This window comes from Canis lupus, chromosome 30, assembly GCF_011100685.1.
Source record: "Canis lupus familiaris isolate Mischka breed German Shepherd chromosome 30, alternate assembly UU_Cfam_GSD_1.0, whole genome shotgun sequence".
Taxonomy (NCBI): domain Eukaryota; kingdom Metazoa; phylum Chordata; class Mammalia; order Carnivora; family Canidae; genus Canis; species Canis lupus.
The window spans coordinates 12,139,717-12,152,430 of record NC_049251.1 but is presented as its reverse complement, the minus strand read 5'-3'; the positions used below and the strand labels follow the sequence as shown (position 1 = coordinate 12,152,430).

Genomic DNA, 12,714 nt, shown 5'->3' with positions numbered 1-12,714 from the left:
AAAATCTTAAAAAAAAAAAAAATCCAAAACCAGTCATCTTTGTTCTAGCTGTAAGGTAACTTGGTTTCTCATATTCATTGGTCTTGTGAAGAGGACATCCAGGGCAATAAGAGAGTTGCACCCCCAGGAAAATTAAGTAATCAACCACACAGTCATTTCGTCAGTCTCCCAGGACTGTCTGGCACACACTGATTTTCCCAGCCTCATCCTCAGGTATAGTTTCCATACCTGCAAAGCTACAGAACTGATCTGGGACCTCAGTGGCTCTAACAGGGTCATGGTCTATTGGGTGCCTTAGCTAGGTGTGGCTGGCTGCCTTCTTGGAGACCTTTGATCCGTCATTTCACTCTAACAGGGGTCACATCCAGAAAATTTCCCCAGAACACCCAGCTCAGTGTGCTGCAAAGCCCTAAAGGAACAAGGTAAGATATTCTTCTTGCCCGGCAATAATATCATGGTTACAGAATCTATTCTTGCTACAAGGCAAACTCATCCCAGTAAACGAAAAAGTCCCAGGTTTTGGGAATCCCCTCCAACCCGAGTAAACCAGGACAGTTCGTCACCCGCCAGACAGGTTCCTCATTTACAACAGGCTTCTTATCCTACTGTTCCCCAGACTCCACCTGGGCCTACTCCAGAGTTTCTGCTACCTGAAGCACACTATAAAGGTTGCTTTTAGGCAATAGGCTTAAACAATGGAAACCTGAGTCAGGTAAAAGGGCCCACAGGGACTAGTGGGCCAAATGCAAACAGGCCCCATCAGGAAACCTACCCCAAAACTGCCATAAGCCCATAAGCCCTAGCTGACCAAGGGGCTACTTAAAATAGGGCACAAGTTCCAAAAAAAGGGAAAAATCCATATTTTCCAATACCTCCCTACCTTTCCCCATTTAACTCCAGCCTCCCTGGCAGACAGTCTCTCCTCTGCTGTCCTGCCCATTTGTATGCAATAAACTTCTATCGCCTTTGTTCTCCCACAGGTGAATTCTTTCACCGCCCACACCTTGGGCCTCCACCCAATTGGGTCACCATACACCCACCATTCAGAATGTTCAGAGTGGCTCCTCCTGGGTCAGGGGAGGGAGACAACAAGGGCTGGGTGGATCACTGGGAGCAGGATTAAGATCAGAGACCCAGAGACTGAGCAGAAGGGGTTCCCAAGGAACCTCGGTGATGTGGGAAAGAAAGGCAGAAGGAACGTAGATAAAATTAAGTGACCTTATAACCTATAGACAAATACTTGAGACAGGTAGAGTATAATGTTCCTCCAGAAAGCTCCCAACTGTCTTATTGTTAATGCCTTGCCAGAGGGAAAAACAACCTTAGTTTGACAATAGCAAGGCCTCCCATATCTGGGTAGTCTTTAGCACATGAAAGTCCTTTTGGACACCTCCCTTACCTTTACGTCTCATAACCCCAAAGTGTATCATCAGTCACTCCTCATAATCTCGGGGCACCAGGCAGCAGACAACAGCAACTCTTTATGCCACAGAGTCCTGTCTCTGTGCTTTAATAAAATCACCTTTTTTGCACCAAACATGTCTCAAGAATTCTTTCTTGGCCATTGGCTCCTGACCTCACCTACATTCCAAAACAACATCATCAGCTGCTGCAGAGTTAGTTGTTAAGACTCCTGTCTTTCATCTGTGTCTACGTGTTTCTGGGCATATAAGAATGCTTAGACAGTACCTCATATCAGGAAAAACTCATCATTTCCAATGTTTGAGTGTGAGGAAGACCTACTAAAGTGAAGGCTGCCTTAAACCCTATCTGTAAGTGAGCAGAAGGTTGGTAAAATATAAATAACAAAAAGGAGGATAAAACTTTGTTGGTCAGTATAAAACAGCTGTAATAATTACAGTAATTTATATCTAATTACTATGTGGCAAAGTGATTATGAGGCATTATTGTGTCATGTAAATCATACACCAAGATCTTTGTGATTAGGGTACTAAATTCTGCTCACTCATGTGTGCTCCCCTTGTTTAAAACCATTAAAGGATCATTTATGTTGGCTTAGTCTTGGGTTTTTTGCTTCAGGGAATACAGGGAGTTAAATAGCAGGTGAATTTGTTACATTTGATTCTGGGAGGCCCCCTATAAGGATACTTAAAAAAAAAAAATTAAAGCCATCTCTATTTATAAAGGAATTCTGGGAAAAACTCAAAACACTTTGCAGATTTTAATCTAATTAAATCTCACAATAACCCCAGGAGGGAGTTCTTACACAATGGTCTTCATTGTTTAAAGCCACCAGTTGTTAGAGGCCACGGAAGGGTCATTTTGCCTGCAGTTGCTTCTCTGTCTTGGTTTAATTCATAAACGTTATAGTGTTCTTTGAAATAAGTCTAGTGTGGATATAAACTGAGTATTAGGGTATTAATCATCTCCAATCAGTATCAGACAAACTAATCATACCACTAGGAAGTTCCTGGAAACTACACACCAGCTTCACGAAATACAAATAAATGTTTGAGGGGAATTTAAAGTTAGGAATGAATTCCCTCGGGATCCCTGGGTGGCGCAGCGGTTTGGCGCCTGCCTTTGGCCCAGGGCGTGATCCTGGAGTCCGGGATCGAGTCCCACATCGGGCTCCCGGTGCATGGAGCCTGCTTCTCCCTCTGCCTGTGTCTCTGTGCCTCTCTCTCTCTCTGTGACTATCATAAAAATTAAAAAAAAAAAAAAAAAGGAATGAATTCCCTGATTAAAATATTTTTGTATATAAATCCATGTGAATATACAGCACTTCTGCTCTGAGTACAATGTTGGGTGCCATGGACACAAAAACACCTTAAGATAGAAATAATAGAATGGTCACAGTATCATGTGTGGTTGTGATCTAGAGATCTAAGGGAGTCAGAATACATCGTTAACAAACCAGGGACTGGAGTTTAACTCTCCTAGGAAGGGACAGATGCAAGTGAAGGATTCTTAACAATCAGCATTTCCTTGCACCCATGTTTGGCATTTTGGTTCAGATGGCCTGGTCTTTAATAGCTCTCTCTAGAAAAGTAGGTAAGGGACTATTTTCAAAGGAAAATCTCATTGGATTCTTGCACTGTTCCAATGAAATACGTAGGACAAATACTGTTTCCACTTTACAGACAGAAAATGAGTTCAGCAACACTATGCTGCTAGGGATCATAGTGAAAGGATGGTGAAAATTAGAAGCTGAAAGAGCTGGTCTGTGATGAAGGATTCCCAAAGCACTTTCAAATCGGCTTTCCACCCTCACCTTCAAGCTCCCCCAGCCCAGCTGACCCCTCCAGACTCCAGGGCTGGTGTGCTTATGCCTTAAACCCATCCCAGCTCCTATTCCTTCTAATTTTAGCCACACATGGTTAGAGAAATTCATAGGTACATTTACTTTAAAAATTAAGGGAAGACAAAAACAAAAGTATAAAAACAATGAACTTGATTGAACCTTGTTTTAGGCTTTGGCTCACAGGTTGGTTTGCCTGACAGGATACCTGTACATGGACTTGGCCCCCAAAGACCCTCTCCGTTATCTTCTCTCAGTCCAAGAAGATAATTTGCCTAGCCTTGGGCAATTCTCTTAACTACTTTGCGTCTTTCTTGGCTCCCCTGGAGGAGGGGTTAAATTGAATCTCCAGCTACTCTGTTACCAGAGCAATCCACAAAAAGAAGAAATTATTACATTCACCGAAGTTGTACACCACATCAGAAACTTTTCTCCATATGTAGCTAACAGCTTTCATCCCCTCCTGAAAAAGATAAGGAGTCACATTCAAAAAACATCCTTTGGGAATCTCCTACAATCATCTATTCCAATGGAGAAAGGAATTCTCAGGATGGGAAAAATGTGACCACTGAGCCTGTCAATTAAGTCAATTAAGCGGCACCTTTCCCCACATTCCCATTTTTAAAAATTTTTCCACTTTCCCCCCTTGCTCTCCAAGAAGGATTTCACGGGGTGATGCTAAAGTCTCGAGGTGCTGGCAAATCTTTGACATATGGAAGAAGAATTTCTCCCAGCACACTTCAAGGAGTCTAGGTACTTTTTTTTTTTTTTTTAAGATTTTATTTATTTATTCATGAGACACACACAGAGAGAGAGGCAGAGACACAGGCAGAGGGAGAAGCAGGCTCCATGCAGGGAGCCCGATGTGGGACTCAATCCTGGGACCCCGGGATCATGCCCTGGGCTGAAGGCAGACGCTAAACCGCTGAGCCACCCAGGTGTCCCAGGCTAGGTACTTTTCTGTAGATCATTCTATTTGTGTGTGGAAAGAGACTGAGAGGACACTGTATTCTAATGGTTGAGAGGTTGAGCTCTGAAACCAAACTGATCTGAAATTGAACTCCTGCTGTTTGCTAGCATGACTCTAGCCAAGTTACTTCACTTCCCTGAGACTCCCTGTCTTCATCTACTTAAGAAATATTAATAGCTGGCATTGATTGAGCACTTACAACATGCAAGGAGCTATATATGCTATGTTTTACATGCTTTACATGCATGATCTCATTGAATCCTTACCTGAATCCCCCTGTGAAGTGAGTACTCATCAAGCCCCTTTTATAGGTAAGAAAACTGAAGTGCAAATAGGTTAAATGGTTTGCCAGAGATTATAGGACTAAATAGTGAAACCGGGACACACACACAGTCACACTTCAAGACCCATACTTTGAATTATTAACTTCCTCATAGTGATGCTATAAGGATTAAATAAGCTGATATAAATCAAGTCCCCTGCAGAGGTGTTTGGCACATAAAGAAAGCCTCAAGTAAATGTTAGCTGTGGTATTATTTTGGGGATTGTCATTTCTTCCAAAAAATATCTGGGCCAGAAAACAGGTTTTGACATAGGATATCGTGGAGCTATTCTAGTTGACTGCCAGAGGTATGTGTCTTGCAAATGTCAGACGTTTACTATTACTTAAACTATTTGTGTATTATGAGTTACCTGGTTAAGAGTTACCTGGTCAACTGTTTCTATTTGCCCATGCAAAAAAAGCTCTTCATACTGAAAAGAAGTATGAAGTCTCTTATAAAAGAATGGCATGCTGAGCAATAGCTAGCTGAATTGCAGGCAGTATCCAGATTATAAATGCATTCAAAAGTTCATTTGCCTATTGTTATAAATTCTGAATACATAGATATAAGGTTGCAAATGGTGGTTACACGCTAAGACTATTAACAGAAGTCTATTTAGCCCATTTTAAAGTTCAATGATAGAAATCATGCCACTACCCAAGGACAAGCCTAGGAACAAGGAAGGGCCTGTATGATAAAATATATGGACTGCTGAAGTGAGCACTGTGCAATAAAATAATTCAAAAAGTGTCTTTCCTGGTACAAAGGAAAGTTGAAATTGAGTGTATTAGTTATCTATTGCTCTGTAACAAATTATCCCCAAACTTACCATATTAAAACAATAAACATTATTACCTCATACTCTCCGTGGGCCATCCCGGAGCAGCTTTGTTGGGTGGTTCGGCTCAGGATCTCTCATGGGTTTCAGCCAACGTATCCTGGGCTACATCACTTCTAGGTTTAAGTGCAGCTGGAGGATCTACTTCCAAAATGGCTCATTCAAATGGCTGTGGGCAGGAGGCCTCCATTTCTTGTCACATGGGCTTTTCACTGGGGCTGGTTGAGTTCCTCATGACATGGTTAACTCTGGCTTCCCCCAGAGCAAGTGACCCAGGAACAAACAAGCAGGCAGCTGCAGTACCTTTTATGACCTAGTCTTTTAAGTCATACACTGTCACTTATGTCATATTCTACTCATTCTAGGCCATATGCTATTCACATTCGAAGGGAGAGAGATTAAGTTCTACCTGTGGATGGGATGAGTATCAGAACTTGTGGACATACACTAAAATCACTATATAGTTTTTGTTATCCTCCCATCACCCTATCCAGATACCCAGTGACACAAAATAGTAAAAATAAATTGGGATTCAGAACTGCAGTACCCAAAACAATCCATGTGCTGCCTCAACTTTTCTCGAAAACATCTATCCCTTTTCCCTTGAATGGAATTTTATTGAAGAATTTATACTAAAGAAAGAGCAATCACATTCCTAACATATTTGCTTTATTCGCTTGTATTTCTTATTAGTAGAATTTCAGGCAATTTAACAAACTGAAATGAAAAACAACGAATAGGGGCATCTGGGTGGCTCAGTGGTTGAGCCTTTGGCTCAGGTCATGATCCCGGAATCCTGGGATCAAGTCCCACATCGGGTTCCCTGTGGGGAGTCTGCCTCTGTGCGTCTCTCATGAATAAACAAATAAAATCTTTTAAAAATGAAAAAAAAAAAGGAATCCATCCCCCAAGTTGGATGGGGTTAGGAAAGATTCTAGGCAAATCTGCCCTCCTTGTTCTTGGGAACCAGGGTTCCTAACCTGACTCTCATGGCTGCAGCTCTGTAGGAATCTGGTGGGCATTCAAAAGTGAAGGATTGCTGGAGAATCCAAAAGCAGTTGGTGCACTTGCACCTGAGGCATGCGAGATTCTAAAGCGCCATCTGAATCTTCAGAGGAAAATGATGTTCCACGTGAATTACTGTATTATTTTGTAACTTGAATTTTGGTAATCCACATAGACTACTATCAAAATACACCATGCGTTAACACAGGATAACTGGGAATTTCACTCCAGCTCAACTCCAACTGTTAGCTAGGGGCTTGATCTAGGAGTTCCCCCTGACAGTGTGGCTGTTTTAAATTTTAAAATTTGAGTCTTACGCCCTTTCGAGAATATGACAAAAGCTAAGGAACTTCTTTCAAGAAAATACATATAAGCCACAATATTTTGCACATGAGTTTAAGGCCTCCAGAAACCCCTAAAACCCATCCAAGGAGTTTGGATTAAGAAATGTCTTAAGACTTCAAGGGAGAAGGGGAGTGGGGAGGGTTATTGCCATTCCATTTCACCATTAAAACAGAAACTAACTACTACTCAACTTAATTCTTTTAAATTTGTTAACAGAACCGAGGGCCAAAACGGAACTCCCTACTAGATTTTGTGCTTGGATTTAGTCCATGTCATAAGTGCAGGCAAAAGGAACAGGGGAGCGAACACACACAGGACAACACCTATTTGATGAAAAGCAATAGTAAATACGAAGCAGGACTTAGAACCGCCGACGACCAGAAGCCTTGCCCTCTCGAAGTTGACCTGACGGTGCAGCAAATTTTGCCAACCTGCCAGAGAAGCAGCAACTCGAGGAAAAGCAAGCTGCGTGGTTTCTCACCCGGCAAGAAAGCGCTAAAACCCCTTTGGGCCGCGGACCCGCAGCCAAGGTCCCGACCCGAGATTCCCGAGGCCCTCCGTGGGTGGAGCGAGCTCCGGCAGCAACGCCCAGCCGCGGACGGGCGGGACCGTTCGAATCTACCCACTGGGTCCGCAGGCCTCCCTCCGCTCCCGCCTCTCCGCCTCGGGAGGCGGCAGGGTGCGCCGGGGCGCGGGGCTTGCGTGCGAGGGCCCCTCGGGCAGAGCCGGCGCGCGGTCGTCCGCAGCCGGGACGGGGCGCGCGGGCGGGCGGGCGCGCGGGCGGGCGGGCGCGCGGGCGGGGGGGCGCGCGGGCGGGGGGGCGCGCGGGCGGGGGGGCGCGCGGGCGGGCGGGCGCGCGGGGGGGGGGGGGACGCGGCGCGCGCGCCCCCGCCCCGCCCCTCGCGGGCGCCGCAACCCTGCGCAGCGGGCCTGCGCGTGCTCGTGCCGACCCCTCCTTCGCGCTCCTCGCCTGCGGCCGCTCCGGCGCACGCGCGCGGCCTCGCGCAGGGCGGGGAGAGGCGGCGGCCCCCGGCGGCCGGCCCCGAACCTGTCAGACCCGGGGAGCCGGCCTGGAGCTACGGGCGCGGCAGGCGCCAGGACGGCCCGGCCCTCCGCGCGGCCCCGGCCCGAGCTGTGCCCGGCGGGGGGCGGGGAGATGAGCGGCGGCCCCGCGGCGGAGCCCCAGGTAGACGCGCCGCCCCCTCGCGGAGCCCCGGCGCCTCCAGGCCGGCCTGCGCTCCCGCCGCCCGGGGCTTCGGAACTTGTGGGCAGGGTCGGGGCGCCTTTGATTTATAACGTGTTTCGTTTTCCACAGGATGGGGAGGGCCGCGCGGCAGTGCCCTCGGGAACTGGCGCTCCGGTGAAGTAGGAGCCGCCGGAGCCGCCGCCCGCCCCGAGCCGTTCCGTGCCGCGGCCGCGCAGCCTCTGCCATGGCCGGATCCAGCGCGTGGAAGCGCCTCAAATCTCTGCTGAGGAAGGATGACGCGCCGCTGTTTTTAAATGACACCAGCGCCTTTGACTTCTCGGACGAGGTGGGGGACGAGGGGCTTTCTCGCTTCAACAAACTTCGAGTTGTGGTGGCCGATGATGGTTCTGAAATCCCAGAAAGGCCTATTAACGGGGCGCACCCGGCCCTGCAGGCCGACGATGATTCCTTGCTGGACCAGGACTTACCTTTGGCCAACAGCCAGCTGAGTTTGAAGGTGGACCCCTGTGACAACTGCAGCAGACAGCGAGAGTTACTGAAGCAGAGAAAGGTGAAAACCAGATTGACCATTGCTGCCGTTCTTTACTTGCTTTTCATGATTGGAGAACTTGTAGGTGAGTTGTGGTGCCAACTCACTCTCCCTTTACCTTGTCCCGAAGGTTGTCGTCAAGCTTTAGTTACACATGATTTGAGGTTTAAACTTTCTTTTCAGGAAATTTGTTATTTATCAAGATACCGGTCTCATGATATGAAAAGTACACACGGTTCCAAAGTACAGATCAACCCAAGTACAACATAAACTTGCAGAGATAACTCTTGACTTTTCTTCTGGTTCTCCAAACACTGTGACACCTACTACTGTAAAGTTAAGGACATTTAGCTTCATCGTATATCATGTAACTTCCTCTTTTAAAAGAAAAAAAATTTTTTTATAAAACACCAGGTTAATTTTTGCATCATCTAAAATAGCAAATGATCTAGAATAACATAGAATCATAAAATTTTACAGCACGAAATGACCTTACTGAACACCTCCTCTGCCGTCTTTTTCACACATAGGAATCTGAGGGCCCAGAGACTTCGATAAGTGGTGAGAACGCTTAGCTGGTTAGTGGGAGAGCCACTTGTACCATCCCCGTCTCTTTATTTTTTTCGTTAGAGTGAGGATCTGAAAGGAGCCAGAGGGCTCCCCCAGGGTTTATGAACTTGTTTTTTTCACATCTTAATTATTCAAGTAATACATTCTCACTATAAAATACATTCTTCGAGATTAATTACGTAGGCATGTTAGTGTAACTGCTAACTTCTCATAGTGACAGTTTACAAAGTGACATTAAAGCAGGGAGGTTATCCTGCCATGTTGTTTCTTAATGATGAACCATTACAAGAACAGAGGTGGCAGTCCGGATTAAGATGATGGCCAGAGGTTACATGTAGGAAAATTATATACCTTTCCTACCGCATTCTATACCTCTCCTCCCCAGTGCATATTTCAGCCGTGCCAGCCTCTTTTCTCCCCGTGACTCACAAAGCTCTTTACTGTCCTTAAGGCCTTCAAACTGGCTGGTCCCTCTACCTCAGTGGCTTTCAAACTTTTTTTGACCTCACTATAGTAAAAACTACACTTAACATTGTGACCTGGGTAGGCTTTCATGCATACATATTTATGTACACACATGCACAGTCATCTATGTATAAATATATGTATAACTGAAACAAAAAGTCTCATTTCTTGTGGTGCCTTCTAATATTTTTTCAGTTGTGGCCTCAGCCCACTTAAATTGATTTCGCGTTCCACGAATAGATCAAAACTTGAGGTTTGCAAAACACTGCTTAACCTTTTCCCAAAGCAGTGCCTTTGGAGTGCCTTTTCCCAAAGCTTCTCTTGGCTGGTTTCTTGACATTCATAATAGTATCCCCAAAGATACCTCTGAGAGACATTTTCTGACTAAAGTAAATATCTCATCTCCTCTGTTCTTTTCCCCAACTTTAAAAGCCCTCAGCATCTGAGACTGATCTTGCTTATTATGTGTATTTACTTGTTTAACACGTCTTCTTCCACTGAAATATAAGCTTCATTCCCAGCACCTTCAACAATGACTGGCACAGAATAGACAGTCAATAAGTTTTTTTTGTTGAATTAATGTTTATTGTGATAGAGAGTTATAAATGCTTAAGCTGTAAAGAAATTAAAAGGAAAGAGTGAAGCTGTGGCCAGGTAAAGTATGACCTCTACAGACTAACATCCAATGACTTGCCCAAATTCACAGAGCTAGAATATTGAGTCAGTCAGATGTAGTAATTCTTGAAGTTAATATTTAATATTTGAAGTTAAAATCATATTAACTACAATTTTCCCCCTTAAAATTGATTTAGAGTTTATTTTGTCTAAGTAAAAATTATTAAGATAAAATTGTCCTGACATATCATTTTTGAAATCTCTCCTTTGGTAAAGTTGTTTTGTGAAAGCCACAATAAGTATTTTCTTTAAAATACTGACTTTGTCTTCAAAGATAAAAATATTTTGTTAAAAAATACAGAAATGCTAATTCCTTGGGATAGGCAATTAACATGTTCGGAATATTAGAATTAAATTGTGCATAGTAGAGCATTTATTAAAGTGTATCAAAAACACTTAGAAATAAAGCATCCTATGTAGAAAGTATGGAGTAATTTTAAAAATGAAGTAATTTAAAGATCTGAAAGAGAAGACCTGATTTTGAATCTTGGCTTTGCCACTAACTTGCGCTGAGACTTTAGACAAGTCTTCTTTTCTTCCTTTCATTCAGCAAGTATTTTTTGAGTACTTGCTTTATGACAGGCACTATATTAAATATTCTGGATATACAATGAAGACAAAACTATTGTTAAACCTACTATCTGAAGCAGTCTAATGGAGGGCACAGATGTTAAATAAATACACAAATGAACTTAAAGTTCATACGGTCTTTAGTGTTTTGCAGAAAAAGAACAAAGTACTATATGACATAGTAACAGTGGGACATATTTTATGTATGTATGAGCCAGGTCCAGTTAAGCCAAAAAAAAGGGGGGGGTAGGAGTTACTCAAGGAAAGGGAGTGGAGTTTTCCAGGTAAAAAGAACTGCGTGTCCGAATGTCCTAAAAACCTTCCATTCTTTAAAAGGATCTAAAAAAGAAGGCAAGTTTGACTGGAATATAATAAGCAAGACGAAAGAGTCTGGAGGGCCAGACCAGGCCAGTTCTAATAGACCACATTATGAGTGTAGTTTTTAATTCTAAGTACAATGAAAAAGCCAGGGAAGGCTTTTAAATGGAGAGTGATATGATGGGATTTACCTTTTTAAAAGATTACTCTGGACCTTATATGGAGATGGATTGGAGGGTGCAAATATGGAAGCAAGTAAACTATTACTGAAGTCCAGACAAGAAATGATTACAGCTTGGACTGGTGTGGATGGGGAAAAATGTACTGATTGTAAAACATTCTCAAGGTAACATTACCAAAATTAGCTAATGGTTTAGATATGGGGGTTGATTCTGTAGTTTCTCACCTGAGTAACTGAGTGTATGGAAATGTGTGTCATTTATGAGGCAGGGAGAAAATACAGAGCAGGATTTAGGCATGGGCTCAAGGGTTGTTTTCGACCTGTTAATTATCAGATGTATGTAAAATAGCCAGTAAAGATGTCTAGTGAGCTGTTAGATATATATCTGAGTCTATAGTTCAGAAGAATGGTCAAGTTAAGAGATAGTGTGTAATGCTATCAGAATGGAAAAAAACCACCCATTTTGAAAAAAAAAAAAAAAAAGACCGTTTTGAAGAACTCCAATTTTAGAAGTCAGGCAAAATAGGCTGCTTTAAAAAAGAAATTCAAGGGTAAAGAAAAATGAAAAGAAAAAAATTTTAAACTCCAAAGAAAAGTTATAAGATGAACTAAGGTAATCTCTCAAAGAGTAGAGCAAAAAGATAGAATCCTAAGTAGGCCTAGAATTGGTTGCACCAGGTACTCCCAGAAGTGTGAGTAAAGAGAAAAACTGAAATAAGGAAACTAGTTAAACAGATTATAATAAATATATAGTTAGTATCCACAGAAATAAGAGATTATATATCTACAAAAATAGACTGCTTTGTTTTTTGTTTTTTTTTTTTAAGATTTTTATTCATTTATTTGAGAGGGAGAGAGGAGGAGTACAGGGGCACAGAGGGAGAAGCAGACTCCCAGCTGAGCAAGGAGCCTGATGTGGGGCTCCATCCCAGGCCCCTGGGATCATGACCTGAGCCGAAGGCAGGCAGGCACTCAACCTGCTGAGACACCCAGGCAACTCAAAAAGGCTGCTTGCTTGCTTTATTTATTTAGGCTGCTTTAAAAAAAAAAAAAAAAAAGATTTTATTTACTTATTCATGAGAGAACCGGCAGGGCTGGGGGGGGTGGGCGGTGGCGAGGCAGACACACAAGCAGAGGGAGAAGCAAGCTCCATGCAGGGAGCCCGACCTGGGACTCGATAGGGGGGTCTCCAGGATTAGGCCCTGGGCTGAAGGCGGCGCTAAACTGTTGAGCCACCCGGGCGGCCCTAGGCTACTTTAAAAAAGAAATTCAAGGTAAAGAGAAGAGCTTTCTTTATAATGAATAAAGATATTCATTTATTTGTTTTTATTAATAAAAACAAAAAAATTTAAAACTGCATAGAATAGTTATAAGATGAACTAAGGTAATCTCTCACAGAGTAGAGCAAAAAGATAGAAATAGATAATAAGAGAAAAAAACATAAGAAAATTAGTGT

General features: G+C 43.5%; 2 protein-coding genes across 10 annotated transcripts in view; one reads left to right on the top strand and one right to left on the bottom strand.

Annotated features, from left to right (window-relative positions):
* BLOC1S6 (biogenesis of lysosomal organelles complex 1 subunit 6) overlaps positions 1-7,358 on the bottom strand; it is a 117,188-nt gene extending 109,830 nt beyond the window's left edge. For 2 of the 5 annotated variants that reach the window (XR_005381593.1, XM_038580316.1), the window contains exon 1: positions 5,411-7,333. Coding sequence is in view for 2 of the 5 variants with exons in the window: in XM_038580316.1 (XP_038436244.1) it covers positions 5,411-5,431 (21 nt within the window). In the remaining 3 variants the exon portion in view is untranslated. Of the gene's footprint in view, positions 1-5,410 lie in introns of all 5 variants that reach the window. The other 3 variants (XR_005381591.1, XR_005381594.1, XM_038580315.1) reach the window with 3 other exon arrangements.
* A 609-nt stretch (positions 7,359-7,967) lies between these two features.
* Positions 7,968-12,714, top strand: part of SLC30A4 (solute carrier family 30 member 4) — a 31,687-nt gene continuing 26,940 nt past the window's right edge. For 3 of the 5 annotated variants that reach the window (XR_005381589.1, XR_005381588.1, XM_038580312.1), the window contains exon 1: positions 8,000-8,564. Coding sequence is in view for 3 of the 5 variants with exons in the window: in XM_038580312.1 (XP_038436240.1) it covers positions 8,174-8,564 (391 nt within the window). In the remaining 2 variants the exon portion in view is untranslated. Of the gene's footprint in view, positions 8,565-12,714 lie in introns of all 5 variants that reach the window. The other 2 variants (XM_038580313.1, XM_038580314.1) reach the window with 2 other exon arrangements.